The sequence below is a fragment of the Tupaia chinensis genome, unplaced genomic scaffold (assembly GCF_000334495.1).
Source record: "Tupaia chinensis unplaced genomic scaffold, TupChi_1.0 Scaffold146740_1, whole genome shotgun sequence".
NCBI lineage: Eukaryota > Metazoa > Chordata > Mammalia > Scandentia > Tupaiidae > Tupaia > Tupaia belangeri.
In genome coordinates, this window is record NW_006206595.1 from 365,980 (window position 1) to 382,292 (window position 16,313).

General features: G+C 43.4%; 1 protein-coding gene and 1 pseudogene across 4 annotated transcripts in view; both read left to right on the forward strand.

Moving 5' to 3' along the window:
* Window positions 1-10,193, forward strand: part of SP1 (Sp1 transcription factor) — a 63,224-nt gene extending 53,031 nt beyond the window's left edge. For all 4 annotated transcript variants that reach the window (XM_027768536.1, XM_006169064.3, XM_027768537.1 and 1 more), the window contains exons 4-6: window positions 2,097-2,265; window positions 3,532-3,731; window positions 5,586-10,193. In XM_027768536.1, coding sequence (XP_027624337.1) covers window positions 2,097-2,265; window positions 3,532-3,731; window positions 5,586-5,899 — 683 coding nt within the window. In that variant the 3' untranslated portion in view covers window positions 5,900-10,193. The remainder of the gene's footprint in view (window positions 1-2,096; window positions 2,266-3,531; window positions 3,732-5,585) is intronic.
* A 4,312-nt stretch (window positions 10,194-14,505) lies between these two features.
* On the forward strand, window positions 14,506-15,753 carry LOC102473420 (DNA repair protein XRCC2-like; annotated as a pseudogene).
* Window positions 15,754-16,313: the final 560 nt, after the last annotated feature.

The following is a 16,313-nucleotide window of genomic DNA, read 5'->3' on the forward strand; positions in this document are numbered from 1 at the left end:
GGAAAGAAATAGGGTGAGAAAGAGATAGAAAGTAGGAAAGCCTCCAGGTCCAGGACTTGAACCGTGGTTGGCCATGTAGGAGTCCAGTGCCTTTACCACCACACCACCAGGCAGCCCCATTTTGAGAGAGATTTTTGCTATAGGGCGCAGCATTTGCTGGACAGACAGACAGTAGGAAATCACCCTCCGGGGAAGATGGCCACACTGCAATCCCTTCTCCTCTTGGGATGTTGGGCATGCATGCACATGTGCCTGGTATGAGTTGTAAGTCGCAAGATCTGGGACTTGAACTGCGCTTGACTACATGAGATTCCATTGACGTAACCATTATGCCATCTGGTCTTGATAGTTTTCTTTTGAAAAGCATGTAATATTAAATTAAAATTTTCCTGGGGTGTAGATATAGCAATACAGAAATACCTTCAACCTCAGCTCTTTCCTCTTTGTGTCAAAATGCATAATATATGTGTACTATTTCCTGTTGGATAGCATAATATTTTTACTTGTTTGCCAAAATCCCCCTCATGCTATTTACCCTTTGAACTTCCTTAGGTTTTTATATGGTTTCTAGTTTGGAGTTTTACTTTCAGTCATTTCCGTAGCATTTTAGTTCTGGAGATAACTCTAGAATGAGTAAGAGACTTGCTGCAATCTTTCTATACAGTATATAACTTTATCTCATTCTTGTTAATGGCTGTATAGTAACCCATTGTATAAGTTTAAGATAATTTACTTCTCTGGTTTCTTAATGATTATGTATCTTTAGATCATTTTTAGTTTTTTTGTTATTAGAAATAGCTACAGGGACCAGCAGTTAGCGTAATGGCTATGTCGCTGGACTCCCACGTAGTCGACCACGGTTCGAGTCCTAGACCCGGTGGCTTAAAACTCACACCAGGCACGTGTGCATTCGTGCCCGACCAAGATCCCGAGAGGAGAATGGAGGAGAAGGGATTGCGGCATGGCCATCCCCCCTGGGGGGTGATTTCTCACTTTCTGTCTCTGTCTCTCTCTGTCTGTCTGGTGAGCGCACGCGCCCTATAGTGAAAAACCTCTCAAAAAAAAAAAAAAAGAAAAGAAAAGAAATAGCTACAGAGGGACCAGCAGATGGCAAGTTTGCTGGACTCCCATGTAGTTGACCACAGTTCAAGCCTTGGACCTGGTGGCTTAAACTCACACCAGACGCATGTATGTGCGTGCCCAAGATCCCAAGAGAATGGAGGAGGAGGAGAAGGGATTGCGGCATGGCCATCCCCCCTGGGGGGTGATTTCTCACTTTCTGTCTCTGTCTTTTTGGCAAGCACACACGCCCTATAGCAAGGATCTCTCCCCCGCAAAATAAAGAAATAGCTACAGAAAATATTGTCAGCATATCTTTGTCTACCTTTGAGTATATCAGTAGGACATTGCTGGTTCAAATTAAAGTTTATAATATTGCCAAATTTGTCTTTAGTACGGTTGTACTAATTTATCACCACCTGTATATGAAAATGCCTATTTCTCCATATCCTTGCAATTGTTACATATTATAAGAGTTTTTTATTTGTTGGTTTGTTTTTTTTAGAGAGATTTTTGCTATAGGATGCATGAGCTCACCAGAGAAACAGAAAGAGACAGAGAGATAGAAAGTGAAAAATCACCTCCTAGGGCAGGAGGAATGGCCACACCAAAGTTCCTTCTCCTCCTTTCTACTCTTGGGAGCTTGGGCACACATGTACACATGCCTGGCATGAGTGTTAAGCCACCTGGTCTGGGACTCAAATCACGGTTGGCTATGTGGGAGTCCAGCAATATATCCATTATGGCATCTGCTGGTCCCTATAAGAATTTTTACTTTCCATAATCCGATAGGCTAAAAATTATAGATTCATCACAAATAGAGTTACATTTTAAAACTTGTGAGTGAATTTGACCACATTTTCATATACTTATTGGTTCTTTGTACTTTCACTGACAACTCTGGATTTGGGGTATGTTATCAATGAATGTGGCTTCAGACTGAAAAAAATGCTCTGTGCATATAGGGTGTTAATGAGATGTCTGTGGCTGTGATGTCTTCCCCATTTCCCACCTTGAAACTTTTCTCTTAATTTCAGGTGATCATGGAGCTCAGCTTGGTCTCCATGGGGCTGGTGGTGATGGAATACATGATGACACAGCAGGTGGAGAGGAAGGAGAAAACAGCCCAGACACCCAACCGCAAGCTGGCCGGAGGACCAGGCGGGAAGCATGCACCTGCCCCTACTGTAAAGACAGTGAAGGAAGGTGAGTTGATCCTACCAGTCTCTTAATATAAAGAAAAATGAATTGATTTGGAAGTAAAAGGAAAATAGTTAATTTTTCTTTTTTTTCCTTCCTTCCTTTCTTTCTTTCTTTTTTCTTTTTGGAGAGATTTTTGCTATAGGGCATGTGCACTTGCTAGAAAGACAGACAAGAGAGTCAGAAATCAAGAACTCACCTCCCCAGAGGAGATGGCCACGCCACAATCTCTTCTTCTCCATTCTCCCCTTGGGATTTTAGGCACATGACCTGACTTGAATTTTAAGCCTCCGGGTCCAGGACTCAAACCATAGTCCCACTACATGGGAGTCCAATGACATAACTATTATGTCATCTGCTGTTCCAGAGAGTTGATTTTCTAAAAGTATTTCAGACTCCACAGTGTTGCAGAGGGAATAGTACAGTACTTTAAAATATTTCTGACCTGGTTATCTTGAAACATACCAAACATGTATGCACGTGCCCAAGATCCTAATGAACTAAAGGACTGAAGAGAAGGGGATTGTGGTGTAAAGATTCTGTGGAGGATAATTCTCTCTCTTTCATGTGCGTGCACACACTTTATCAGGAATTAAAAAAAAGGAAAAACCACAATCAGGGCTAGCCATAATGACACACAGGTTGTGTCACCTGCTAGGCTGGAAGCTGCATGGGAAGCCTGGCTGCTGGATGCTGCTGTGCGTGCCTGTAATCCCAGCTTGTTGGAAGGCCAGGGCAGGAGGATCCTGGTACAATGAGACTCTATCGCAACGCTCATCTCTGTTTCTCTCCCCTTCTCTCTCTGTCCCTCTCATCTCCACCCCTCATAAAAGCAGAAAAAGAGAAAAGACAGCAATCAGTTAATAAGTTAATATTTTATCTTTATTTATTTATTTATTTTGGGAGAGGTTTTTGCTATAGGGCACGTGTGCTCTCCAGGCAGAGAGAGACAGAAAGCGAGAAATCACCCCCCTGAGGGGATGGCCATGCTGCAATCCCTTCTCCTCCATTCTCCTCTCAGGATCTTGGGCACTCATGCACACGTCCCCGGCGTGAGTTTTAAGCCACTGGGTCCAGGACTTGAACCACGGTTGGCTACATGGGAGTCTAGCAACATAGCCATTATGCTAACTGCTGGTTCCAATATTTTATCTTAAAAATAAATTTTGAGTTAGTTTTGAGCAGCTTGGGTGATTGTTACTAATACTTTGTGGTTCTTTAATTTCTGTCTATAGAATGAATAGATTAATAGTTCTGTTCTCTCACTTTCAGGGGCTCTGGGGATCCTGGCAAAAAGAAACAGCACATTTGCCACATCCAAGGCTGTGGCAAAGTATATGGCAAGACCTCACACCTCCGAGCACACTTGCGCTGGCATACAGGCGAGAGGCCTTTCATGTGTACCTGGTCATACTGTGGAAAACGCTTCACACGTTCGGATGAGCTACAGAGGCACAAACGCACACACACAGGTAAGGAACCCAGAGAGGTGACATGGTGGTTAAGGTGCTGGACACTCCCACATGACCAACCACAGTTCAAGTCCTGGACCTGGAAGTTTGCTTTCTCACTTTCTCTCTCTCTCTCTGTGTCTCTCCCTGGTCAAATTAAAATAAATAAATAAATAATAAAATCAAATAAATAATTACTTTTTTAAAAAAGGAGCCCAGAGAGGAGAGAAGTATTAATAGACCAAAATGAAGAGAAACAAAATATACCTAAGCAGTAAACAAAATTTCTAAGCAATTTATGCTTGAAACCATATATAGAAGTCATAAATGAATTGCCATTTATCTAGGAAATTTTTAAGGAGGTAAATTTTGAGTAGAATTTTTTTTTTTTCAATTTGTCAGAGGGCATGTACATTCACTGGAGAGAGAAGGGGAAAGAGAACACCCCTCCTTGTGTCGGGGGGGGGTAAATGCACACAATTCCTTCTCCATTGTTCCCTACTTTTGGAATTTGTGTGCCTGACATGTTTCTCAAGCCACTAGATCTAGGACTTGAATTGTTCAGTTGACCATGTAGAACATGGCCTTAACCAACACACCTCTGGCTGGCTCTCCAGTGAGATTTTCTTTTGTTTTTAAGATATTTTTGAGGGACCAGCAAATGGTGTAGTGGTTACGTCTCTGGACTCCCGCAGTAGAGTCCCAGACCAGGAGCTTAAAACTCACAGTGTGGGGACCAGCAGATGGCATAATAGTTACATCACTGGACTCCCACATGGTCAACCACAGTTTGAGTCTCAGACCCAGCGATGTAAACCTCTCGCTGGGTGCATGTGTGTGCGTGCCCTCAATCCTGAGAGGAGACTGGAGGAGAAGGAATTGCGTTGGGGCCATCCCCCGGGGGGGGTGATTTCTCACTTTCTGTCTCTCTCTCTCTCTCTCTCTCTGTTTGGTGAGCACATACCCTATAGCAAAAATCTCACTCTTAAAAGGACTCAAACAGTGATCAGCAGTTGGCATGATGGCTATGTCGCTGGACTCCCGTGTAGTCGACCACGGTTTGAGTCCCAGACCCAGTGATGTAAACCTCCTGCTGGGTGCATGTGTGTGTGCCCTCAATCCTGAGAGGAGACTGGAGGAGAAGGAATTGCATTGGGGCCATCCCCCGGGGGGTGATTTCTCGCTCTCTGTCTGGTGAGCACACACCCTATAGCAAAAATCTTGCTCTTAAAAACAAACAGGGACCAGCAGTTGGCATGATGGCTATGTTGCTGGACTCCCGTGTAGTCAACCACGGTTTGAGTCCCAGACCCAGTGGCTTAAACTCAGGCCAAGCGTGTGTGCATGCCTGCCCAAGATCCTGGGGGGAGAAGGGATTGTGGTGTGCCCATCCCTCTTGGGAGGTGATTTCTCACTTTCTGAAACAAACAAACAAATCTCACACTGGGCATTTGTGCATGTGTGCCCCAAAATCCCAAGAGGAGATTGTGACATGGCCATCCCCCCCCATGGGGTGATTAATCACTTTCTGTCTCTCTTTCTCTTCAGCCTGCATACATACCCTATAACAGAAATCTCTCAATAATAATAAGTAAAAGTAAATAAATAATTCTTTAAGTTTGCTGTAGAGCATGTGTGCTCACCAGAGAGAGAGGGAGAGAAAGAAGCAAGCTACAAGGTAGGGCACTTGAACCATGAATGGTTGTGTGGGAATCTAGCACCTTAACCACCATGCCACCTGCTGGCCCCCCCAGGTTTTTATCACCTTCTAAGACTGGGCATATTTTGCCTAATATAATTAGAGGGCAGCGAATTGGCAAGGTAACTGCACTTTCTGACATGTTAGCTTTTTATCTTCTCTTTTCCTTTGCCTAGGTGAAAAGAAATTTGCCTGCCCTGAGTGTCCTAAGCGCTTCATGAGGAGTGACCACCTGTCAAAGCATATCAAGACCCACCAGAATAAGAAGGGAGGCCCAGGTGTAGCCCTGAGTGTGGGCACTTTGCCCCTGGACAGTGGGGCAGGTTCAGAGGGCAGCGGCACTGCCACCCCTTCAGCCCTTATTACCACCAATATGGTAGCCATGGAGGCCATCTGTCCAGAGGGTATTGCCCGTCTTGCCAACAGTGGCATCAACGTCATGCAGGTGGCAGATCTGCAGTCCATTAATATCAGTGGCAATGGCTTCTGAGATGAGGCACCTGGGGCCAGAGACATATGGGCCATACCCATCAACCCTGGGATGCAAGGTAGCATGGGTCCAAGAGACATGTGGGAGAGAGAGCCATGAGGCATTAAAATGCATGGTGGTGGGAAGAATTGGGGGGAGGAATGCAAGAGAAGAGACGGGGTCCTGGCACCCACCTGTATTCATCAGTGCCTCCCTGAAGGTGGGAAACATTAGTGAAAATCCTGTTGGTGCCACCCTTTGACGAGGGTGAGCATTTGTTTGACCCTAGTTTCTTCTTAACTTCTTACCCCAGCCTCCCCTTCCTATGTTTCCCTTCTCAGCTCTCCCATGATGGATCCCCCCTTTCCTGAAGCCATCATGCCTTGATAAAAATATATATGATCATTGAAATACTTTTTAACAAAAAACAGATTCTATATTATATATATTATATATATAAAAAGATATATAGAGATGCATTCACAGGGGTTGGCTGGGAGGAGGAAGGAGACCATTCTGTGACCAAAATACCTTGGTCATTTTTTATATTGCCTTATTTCCCTATGGCTGAGCCTTGTTGTGACACATCATGCTTTTCTGTAGATGTTGTCTTGGCTTCCCACCGATTAAGCATTCATATGCTCTGCTTTTAGTTTATATTTACATACATAATGTTTTTCCTTCCTTAATTTTGTCTTTTTATTTGGGATCAGCTTCTTGCACTCCTTTCCTGACTCAACTCTTTCTGTTCCCCCTTCTCTCACCAGATCATTTCATGTTTTGTTTTTGGTAGTGATTCTTGCATAAGGCACTTCAATCTTTAAAGGCCTTAGACCCAACAGCAGAATGGAAAACCCTTGCAGCTCAGGCTGATGCTTCAGATAGCTCTGAAGGGAGTGATCAAAATACTACTGACGCAGGCACCTTCTTGGTGCTGGAGAGTCAAAGGTGTCTCCCTTCATTAGTTGCTCTAAGCATTAAGAGTTAGAAATCTTTCTGTGGAATTGTGTAAGAGACCCTGGATCAGTTGATATAAACTGTAAAAAAAATTGGCCAAATAATAAGCAGGGAGTTTTAGTAGGAAATGAGGTGCTCAGAGGAGGACGTGACTTATAATAGTTGGATTCAGGACTTAGTGAAGTATCTGGACTTTGGTGCCCTTGTCTTCCAAGGTAGCTCCATGCTTTGATGCGTGGGCTTCTGGGTACACGTTCTGAAAGGAAATAAACCTCCTCTTTTGAACATCCCCCGTAGTTTCTTTCCCATTGTGTTGTAAAGGAACATCAGCCATGAATCTGGTCCAGGTTTCCATTCTGCAGAACCCAGAGCATGTACTAGTGGCAAGACAGTGATTCTTAGGATCTTTTCCCTTAATTCTTCCTTGTATGTCCTTGGTTGGTTCCTAAGGGAAAAGGCAGCACATGATCTTGGGAATGATAGCCCAGAACAAAAAAAAATCTTGTCTTACCACTGTGGTTTATAGGAGAGATTGGGAGAAATCATCCTGCTTTCTCCGTGGCCTGATTCTAGAAGAAACTGATCCAAAATTTTAGCGGCAGGGAACTCTTAGTGCATTTGCCACTGAGATTTAAATGCAACCAGAATTGTCCTCAAGGCCCAGCCATTAAAAACATTGTCTCTCTTGACCTTTTGGTATCTTGTTAGAGAGCTTTTCACTGTGAGGAAGTGTGGAAATGGCTGCGTGTATGTGTGTAACTGTTAGGTTGGGGATAGGTTTTCTGTTAGCCAATACTAAAAAAGACCTGCAATAAAAAGTTACCCTGATCTGATAGAAAGTGACGTGTTTGTGTATGACTGTGTGTGCGAATGTGTGTTTATGCTTGAATGTATCTACACACAGATGAGAAATTATATTTGAAACTGTTGGACAATAAATCAAATTCAGATCAAAATGCTTTTCAGGCCCATTACCTAGAAATATATCTTAAAACCTGGGTATATTCATGAAGTAATTTCTCTGTTGATACTAAATCAGTTACAATTATGAATGGGGGAATATTCTTCTACTCTTTTAAAGAAGGAACTATTTTTGTGTTTCAAAATGAACCCAACATTCAGATCTATAGCATGTCTTTTTTTACCTTGGCTACAAATAGATGATGCTATGATTCTACTATATATTTTATATAAAATCCATCCAAATTAGGTTTTGGGTAAGTTTATGTTGTTGTTTAACTTAAAATATAATAACTGCTAATACTCTGAACAGTAGTTCACTCCATTTGATCCTTTTTCTGCAGACTTAATACTGTTTTCAACACTCAGGAACTAATGCAAGGAACTTTCCCCAGATCAAGTTTTATTGATGCTGAAGTCATCCATGCCCAGCCACTGTCACATTCTTTATTCCCACTGAAAGGCAGAACTCAGAACCCATTATTTTATATTTGTAATCATGTATATTGGCATCTTTCGAAGGAAAGGGACAGGGTAATTCACTGGACTGTGCAGTATTTTGCTAGAACATTTCAAGAAATGGAGTCTTCTCCAGTTTGGAATTATTGTAAACAAGCTTAACGATGCTGAGGATGACAGGCATTTAGATGGTTATTTGATAATGTGTCTCTCTTGGATGGAAAGCTGTTGGTTTCATCCCCCTTGATTAGCATTACCATGTGTGAATTTATATCCAGTTCTTTCCACTTTCTCTAAGCTCCAGATCTGGTATCTTGTTTGGCCCTTACACAGAAGTTTCTGCTTTTGTCTTCCAACAGCAGGGAACCATTCAGTCTTTTTCACAGGAAGTTAGGAGCCTACCTGCCTTGAGTCAGGAGCTCATTACTTAAAATACTTTTTTCTTGAACTTTTGGCCAGCAGAAGTTAATGTAACTGACATATTGATTCTGGATATTTTTTTTTTTTTGGTAAGTTTTTTAAATGACCAAACCTTGCAGGGCTGAGAGATGCCAAGAGCAGGGTGATACAAAAGCACTCATTCCCTTGTCCTTTTGGGTCGTCCATTCATATTCATCTGTTTATCATTGGACTGTCTCACTTTTTACCCAGAGCAATAACAACCCACACCATCTTTCTTCAGAGACCTCCCAGCTGGCACTCTTGTCTGTGGGTGCTCTGTAGGATGAATTTAATGATTTATTTCTCAGCCTGGTTCAGAATAAGTAGAACCTTTGATCCCAGAAAGTATGGACTGAAGTGTGGGGTATAGATTATGATTGGGGGAGGGTTGGAGACAAAAGCTGTAATTACTATGGCTGATTTATTTCTACTATATACATATATATATTTTTGGCTTTTGTATATCCTATATAGGAATCTAAGCATTGTATTTTTTTAACAAATCTGAGAAAGCACTATGAACTGCAGGTGTTTGACTTTCAGAATATATTTTGTATTGTTAAATCTTCACATTGTGTGAATACTGGAAGCTGCAGATCTTTGCTAGGACGCAATAAATTTATATACTTTATGAGGGGTTCTTCTGGGGGGTGCTAATCAGGCCCCTATTATGCCTTGGGGGAGCCCTGGTGCTACTTGCTTAAAGTTTTTACTTATTTGTAAGTACCCTGATGCCTTTTTGACCTTGGGATCAGATCGGGAGTTTGAGAGATCAGGTACCCAGGAAATGAGGACAGTCTAGCTGCCTCAAGTGAGGAGCCTTTTGCATAGCTCTCCCTTTCCCTAGCCGAAGCTGGGTAGCCTCCTGGGATTGGGAGGAGAAATGTGAAATCTCAAAGTCCCATCTTCCCTTAGAAGAGAGCCAGTAACTTATGTACAAGGATGAAAGGTGGCAGCAGTAGCTTTGGGGAAAGGGAGGAAGATATGGCACTTCTCCAGCCCCGGAAACATTGCTTTTGAAAACTGCTGATAAAATATAGACAGGTTATTACTTTTGTTTGGGAGACTGTGCTCTCTCTGGTGCCTCTCTCGGCTCAGTTCCAGGGCTACAGACCTCTTCTAGGAGGACAAGCAGACCAGCTTTGAGGTTGACCTGTTTCTTTTCTTGTCTGCCTTCCCCAAACACCAGCCCCCAGGAAGACATTAAGCAGCCTTAAGCTTAAATTCCTACTCCCTCTTCCAGATTTGGCTCACTCACCTTAGATTAAAGGCTGAGAAAGAAAAAGGGGTGTCCCTGGCTTCATTCCTCTCAACTCTTTTCCATTCTGATTTCCCCAAACAAAAAGATTTCCTCCACATCATCCATCTTGAGAGAAAGGAGTATTGTCCTATTTTCCCTTTCCTCATTATCAGACAGCCCCAGCCTTCCTTTTCTGTGCTAAGGGAGTAGGAAGTGTGGTCTGTCCCTCAATTCCCCTGAGACCCAACTCAGTGTCAGGAAAAAAACGTAACAAACGAGATTAGGCTGGGGGTACAGGTAGCGAGGACTTTGTCAGTACCTCTTGGGGTGTGTGTGTTTTCTTGTAGTCGCTTTCAGGAATTACTCCGTGCCTTCTCCACTGGGGAATGGGCTTTGTCTATCCAGCCCTCCACTTGCCCAGCAACTGCTCATGAACAGTGTGGACAGAGCAGTCTTCACATTTCTGATCATCCCTTTCTCCTAGTAACATCCCATAGCCCTTACCTAGAGTCTAAGGCACAAAGACTTTGGGGAAAGTATGACCTGAGGATACCCCCATCTGTGTATACCCCAGAGCCTGCTTCCTCTTCCCTAGTCCATCTTTCTGGGGGTCGGGGGAGGGAGGGGTGGTGCTTCAATCTCTGGTGCCTAAAACAAGTTTATTTCTGTCTCTTAACACTGGCAATAACCAGTCTCCATACCACTGTTGCCTTTTAAATTTCTTAATAATCTCATGCTGTGTTTGTTGTTGGTTTCAATCTAGTGATCACCAGGGCTTGTGTGGATAAATACTTTTAAATGCTCTCTCATCTTGCTCCCCCTCCCCCTGTATGTATGATGCTAATCTCTCTCAGTTTCTTCCTGTTCCTTTTATATCTGTCTTCCTTTCTTGTCTCTCCCCCTACCTTTTGTCTCTGGGTATTTGGGGGCTCTTCCCCCGCCCCTTTTGTACAAAGATTAGTTTCAATGTAGTCTGTAGCTCCTTTGTAAACCAATTAAAAAGTTTTTTAATAAAAAGCCATGTCTCTGGTGTATTGAGAGGGTTGGGATGGGAAGTACATGGTTATTATAATTTGATATCCTGGACCCCTCAAAGGTTTCCGGCTATACTGTGTTGTGCTTCCATACATTAATTAGTACAGTTACCCTATACTTAACCACCAGAAAACAGTTTCACCAGATTAGTGTGCCACGGCTATATAGAAATGTGGGAGACCAAGAAGAACAGGGGCAGCTCCAACTTTTTTTTTTTTTTTAGGTATTTGCCATAGGGTGTATGCTCTTGCACTGGAGGGAGGGAAGAAAGTACCTCCCAGTGGGGCGTGGCCACACCATAATCCTTTAAGCATTTCTCAGTCCTTCTGGGATTTACAGCATTCTTGCGCACTTGCAGGGCATATTTTTGAAGCCATTCTGTTGGGATTTGAACCATAGTCAACCATGTGGGATCCAGCTATCTAACCACTAGGCTTTGGGGCTGGTCCTCCCAACTTTTTTGTTCCCAAGAGGTTTTTGCGCTTGGGGAGAGAGCAAGAAGGAAAGTGAGAAGTCACCCCCCAGGGAGGATTCCCATACAATAATCCCCTCTCCATTCTCCTCCTGGGATATTGGGCACTCACTCATACACCCTGTGTGTCATTTTTCAAGCCACCAGGTCCAGAACTCGTACCTTAGCCTTATGGGAATTCAGCGACATAACTGCTACTCCACCTGCTGGATTCCCCCCAACTTTTTAAAACATAAACATTTTATTTTAGAATAATTCCAGGTTGGGACCAGCAGTTAGCGTAATGGCTATGTTGCTGGACTCCCATGTAGTGGACCGTGGTTCGCGGTAATTTGAGCCCTGGACCTGACAGCTTAAAAAATCATGGTGGGGGGACCAACAGATAGCATAAAGGTTATGTTGCTGGACTCCCATATAGTCAACTGCAGTTTGAGTCCTGGACCTAGCAGTTTAAAACACACGCCAGGCAAGTGTGCATACGTGCCCAAAATCCCAAGAGGAGAATGGAGGAAATGGGAATGTGGCGTCACCACCCCTTCCCTCCCGGAGATGATTTCTCACTTTCTGTCTCTCTGTCTCTGTCTCTCTGGAGAGCACAAGCACCCTAGAGCAAAAATCTCCCCAAAATAATAATGCTGGGGGGCAGGGCGGCAGGTGGTGCAGTGGTTAGTGGTGCTTGGACTCCCACATGGCCAACCACAGCTTGAGTCCTGGACCTAGCAGCTTGCTTTCTCACTTTACCTCTCTCTCTCCTCTGGGAAAATAAAAATAAATAAAGTTAAATAAAAATAATTCTTAAAAACAATCATGCTGGGTACGTGTGTGCATGCCTGTACGTGTGTGCCCAAAATCTGGACAGGTGTGACTATCTCCCCCTGGGGGTGATTTCTCATTGCCTGATCTCTCTCTAGCAAGTACACGTACGCTATGGCAAAAACCTTTAAAAGAAAAAAAAGAATTGGAGCCCGCAAATGGCATAGTGGTTACTTCACCAGACTCCCATATGGCCAACCACAGTTTGAGTCCTGGACCCAGTGGTTTGAAACTCAGGCTAGGCACATACATGTGCATGCCCATGAGTCTAGGAGAATGGAAGAGAAGGGATTGTGACGAGGTCATTCCCCAGGGAGAGGAGTGATTCCTCACTTTTTGTCATTTATTTCTGTCTCTCCAGTGAGCACACATACCCTAAGGCAAAAAAAATCCAAAAACTTAAAAAAGCGGGGGAGGGTAATAGTACCTACATTTATATTATTTTAAATTCTTAAAAGTTAGATTTTTTGGGACAAGCAGTTGGCATAATGGCTATCGCTGGACTCCTATGTAGTTGACCGTGGTTAGAGTCCTGGACCTGGTGACTTAAACTCAAGCTGGGTGCGTGTGCGTGCGTGCCCAAGATCCCAAGAGGAGAATGGAGGAGAAAGATTTGCGGTGTGACCAGCTCCCCTGGGGGGGTGATTTCTCGCTTCCTGTCTCTCTGTTTGTCTCTGTCTTTCTGGTGAGCTCATGCGCCCTATAGCAAAAATCTCTCCCCAAAAAAAGAAAGTTCAATTTTTTTTTTCTAGGTTTTTGACATAGGGCATATGCATTCTCCAAAGACAGAGGGGAGGTGAGAAATCACCCCCCCCCTTTCCTCAGAGGGAAAATGGGAACACCACAATCCCTTCTCTATTCTCTTACGATTTTGTGCATGCACCCACTCTCAGCTGAGGTGATTTTCAAGCTGGTGGGTCTGGGGCTTATACCACAGTCAGCGATCTGGGAATCCAGTGCCTTAATCACCACACCACCTGCTGGCCTCAAGTAAGGAAGTTTTACCTCTTTCTCATTTACTTATTTGATCATTTACATTAGTATGTGTTCATATGCATTTATTTTATACTTGGATTGTAATCCAATAGTACATTTTGTTGCTCAAGTTGTCCCAGCTTTGGCCATTGGGAGTTTTTTTTTTTTTTTAGAGTTATTTAATTTTATTATTATTTTTTTAGAGAACTATTTTATTCAACTTTATTTATTTTAGTTTGACCAGAGAGGGACAGAGTGAAAGAGAGAGAAAGTGAGAAAGCAAGCTGCCGGGTCTGAGACTCGAACCGCAGTCGACCATGTGGGAGTCCAGTGCCCTTAACCACCATGTCGCCTGCCGGCCCCTATTATTACTATTATTTTAATAATTATTTTAGACTTTTCCTGTAGGGTGCATGCGCTTGCCATAGAGACAGAAAGTGAGAAATTACATCCTGGGGGATGGCTACTCCACAATCCTTTCTCCTCCATTCTCCTCTTGGGATTTTGGGCATGCGTGCACATGCACCAGAGTGAATTGTTTTTTGTTTCTTTTTGTTTTCAGAGGTTTTTGCTATAGGGTGCATGCATTCTCCAGAAAGACAGAGAGACAGACAGAAATTGAGAAATCATCCCCCGGGGGGATGGCCATGCCGCAGTACCTTCTCCATTCTCTTGGGATCTTGGGCACGCATAAACTCGCGCGCGGTGTGAGTTTAAGCCACTGGGTCTGGGACTCGAACCACAGTCGACTACATGGGAGTCCAGCGACAGCCATTATGCCAACCGCTGGTCCCTCTCCGCCCCCCCGTGAGTTTTAAGCTACCAGGTTCGGGACTCAAACTGTAGTTGACTACATGAGAATCCAGCAACATAAATACTATGCCATCTGCTGGTCCCATTATTATTAATTTTTAAATTTGACTCAAAAGAGACAAGAGGTGGGGGGGTTGGGGTGAGGAGGGAATGAGAAAGCAAGCCTCCAGGTCTGGGCCTCAAACTTCAGCAGGCCAGTTGGGAGTCCAGCACCTTAAGCACCGCTCTACCTGCCCGCCCCATGGGAACCTTTTAAAAAATATTTATTTATTGGGGCCAGCAGGTGGTGTGGTGGTTAAAGCCACTGGACTCCCACATGGTCGACCTAGATTTGAGTCCCAGAGCTGGCAGTTTGCTCTCTCGCCACATTCTGTTAGCAGTGCGCACGTGTGTCACGCCCGGCTGGCTTCTGACTGGCTGCGGGGCCTGCGCGGTTGGTAAATGGCTTGGGTGGCAGGAAAGTTCAGTCCCTTGTGACCGAGCCTTCAGGGCTATGTGCAGTGACTTCCACGGGGCTGAGTCTGGGACAGAGGCAGCCCAAGATGCCGGAACAAATGAGCACGGCTGTTTCTGTGAAATTCCAATTTGGCCTGCAGGCCATACATAGATAACTCTTACAGTCAGAACAAGTCTAGCAGCCAAAAGATGGGAGTCTGGCATGCTCCTTGCCCGACTTGAAGGTAGAAGTTCCTTGGAAGAAATAGAACTATATTTGTTTGCTGATGAAGAGTCACCTGTGCATAGTGATATTCTTGAATTTCATGGTCCATAAGGAACTGGAAAAACAGAAATGCTCTGTCATTTAACAACACGATATATACTTCCAAAATCAGAAGGTGGACTGGAAGTTGAAGTCCCATTTATTGATACTGATTACCACTTCGATATACTCCAGCTTGCTACCATTCTTGAACATAGACCGTCTGAAAGCTCTGAAGAAATAATCAAGTTCTGCCTTGGAAGACTTTCTGGTATACTGCAGTAGTAGCACCCAGTTGCTCCTCACTCTATTCTCTGGAAACTATGTTCTGTAGTCACTCATCCCTCTGTCTTCTGATTTTGGATAGCCTGTCTGCTTTTTACTGGATAGACCAGGCCAGTGGAGGAGAAAGTGTTAACTTGCAGGAGTCTACTCTGAAGAAATGTTCTCAGTTCTTAGAGAAACTTGTGAATGAGTACCACTTGGTTCTCTTTGCAACAATACAAAGTATAATGCAGAAAACCTCAAACTTACCAGAAGAGCTGCCTTATGCTTCTAAATGTGATGCCAATGTAGACTACAGACCCTATCTCTGTAAAGCATGGCAACAAGTGATAAAGCATAGAATATTCTTCTCCAAGCAAGATGATTCTAAAGGCAGCACTCAATTTTCACTGGTTTCACATCATTTAAAAAGTAACAGTTTAAAAAACATTTGTTTATTGGGAACCAGCAGTTAGTGTAATGGCTATGTCGCTGGACTCCCACATAGTCGACCGCGGTTTGCGTCCTGGACCCATGCCGGGCGCCTGTGCGTGCGTGCCCAAGATCCCGGGAGGAGAATGGAGGAGAAGGGATTGCGGCGTGACCATCCCCCCTGAGGGGTGATTTCTCGCTTTCTGTCTCTATGTCTCTGTCTGGCGAGCGCACGCGCCCTATAGCGAAAACCTCTCCCCAAAAAAAAATTCTTTTTGTTTATTATTGGAGAAAGTGGAGTGGAGTTTTGTTAATGTATCATAAAATAATCTTTTGTAAGGTATTATACAAACTTCAGAAAGGTTTTTAAATGTAAGCAATTTGAATATAAAACTTTAAACTCCAGGGAAATTAACATAGCAATATTTCTACAGAGAATGGGTTACTTAAACTAGTACAGTAAAACTTTAGACTGTTCTGTTTCTAGACTATTTAAGATTAAGCAGCGATACAAACCATTAAACTTTGTATTAGGTATGTTTTAAAACTAAATAAATAATATACATATTTCATCCCCCCCAAAATAATAGATAAATAAATAAAGTTAAATAAAAGAATTCTTTTTTAAAAAGTGTATTATTCTAACACTTTAACAAGAATATTTACTTAATTTTTTTGCTACTATTTTTTAATTTGACAAGAGAGAGAAATAGAGAAAGTGAGAGAGCAAGCTGCCAGGTCCAAGACTTAAACCATGGTTGGCCATGTGGGAGTCCAGCATCTTAACCACCATGCCACCTGCTGGCCCAGTTCTAACACTTCTTAATGAAGTCTTTAGGAGCTTCTATATGTAAGACTATGTCATCTGTAAACA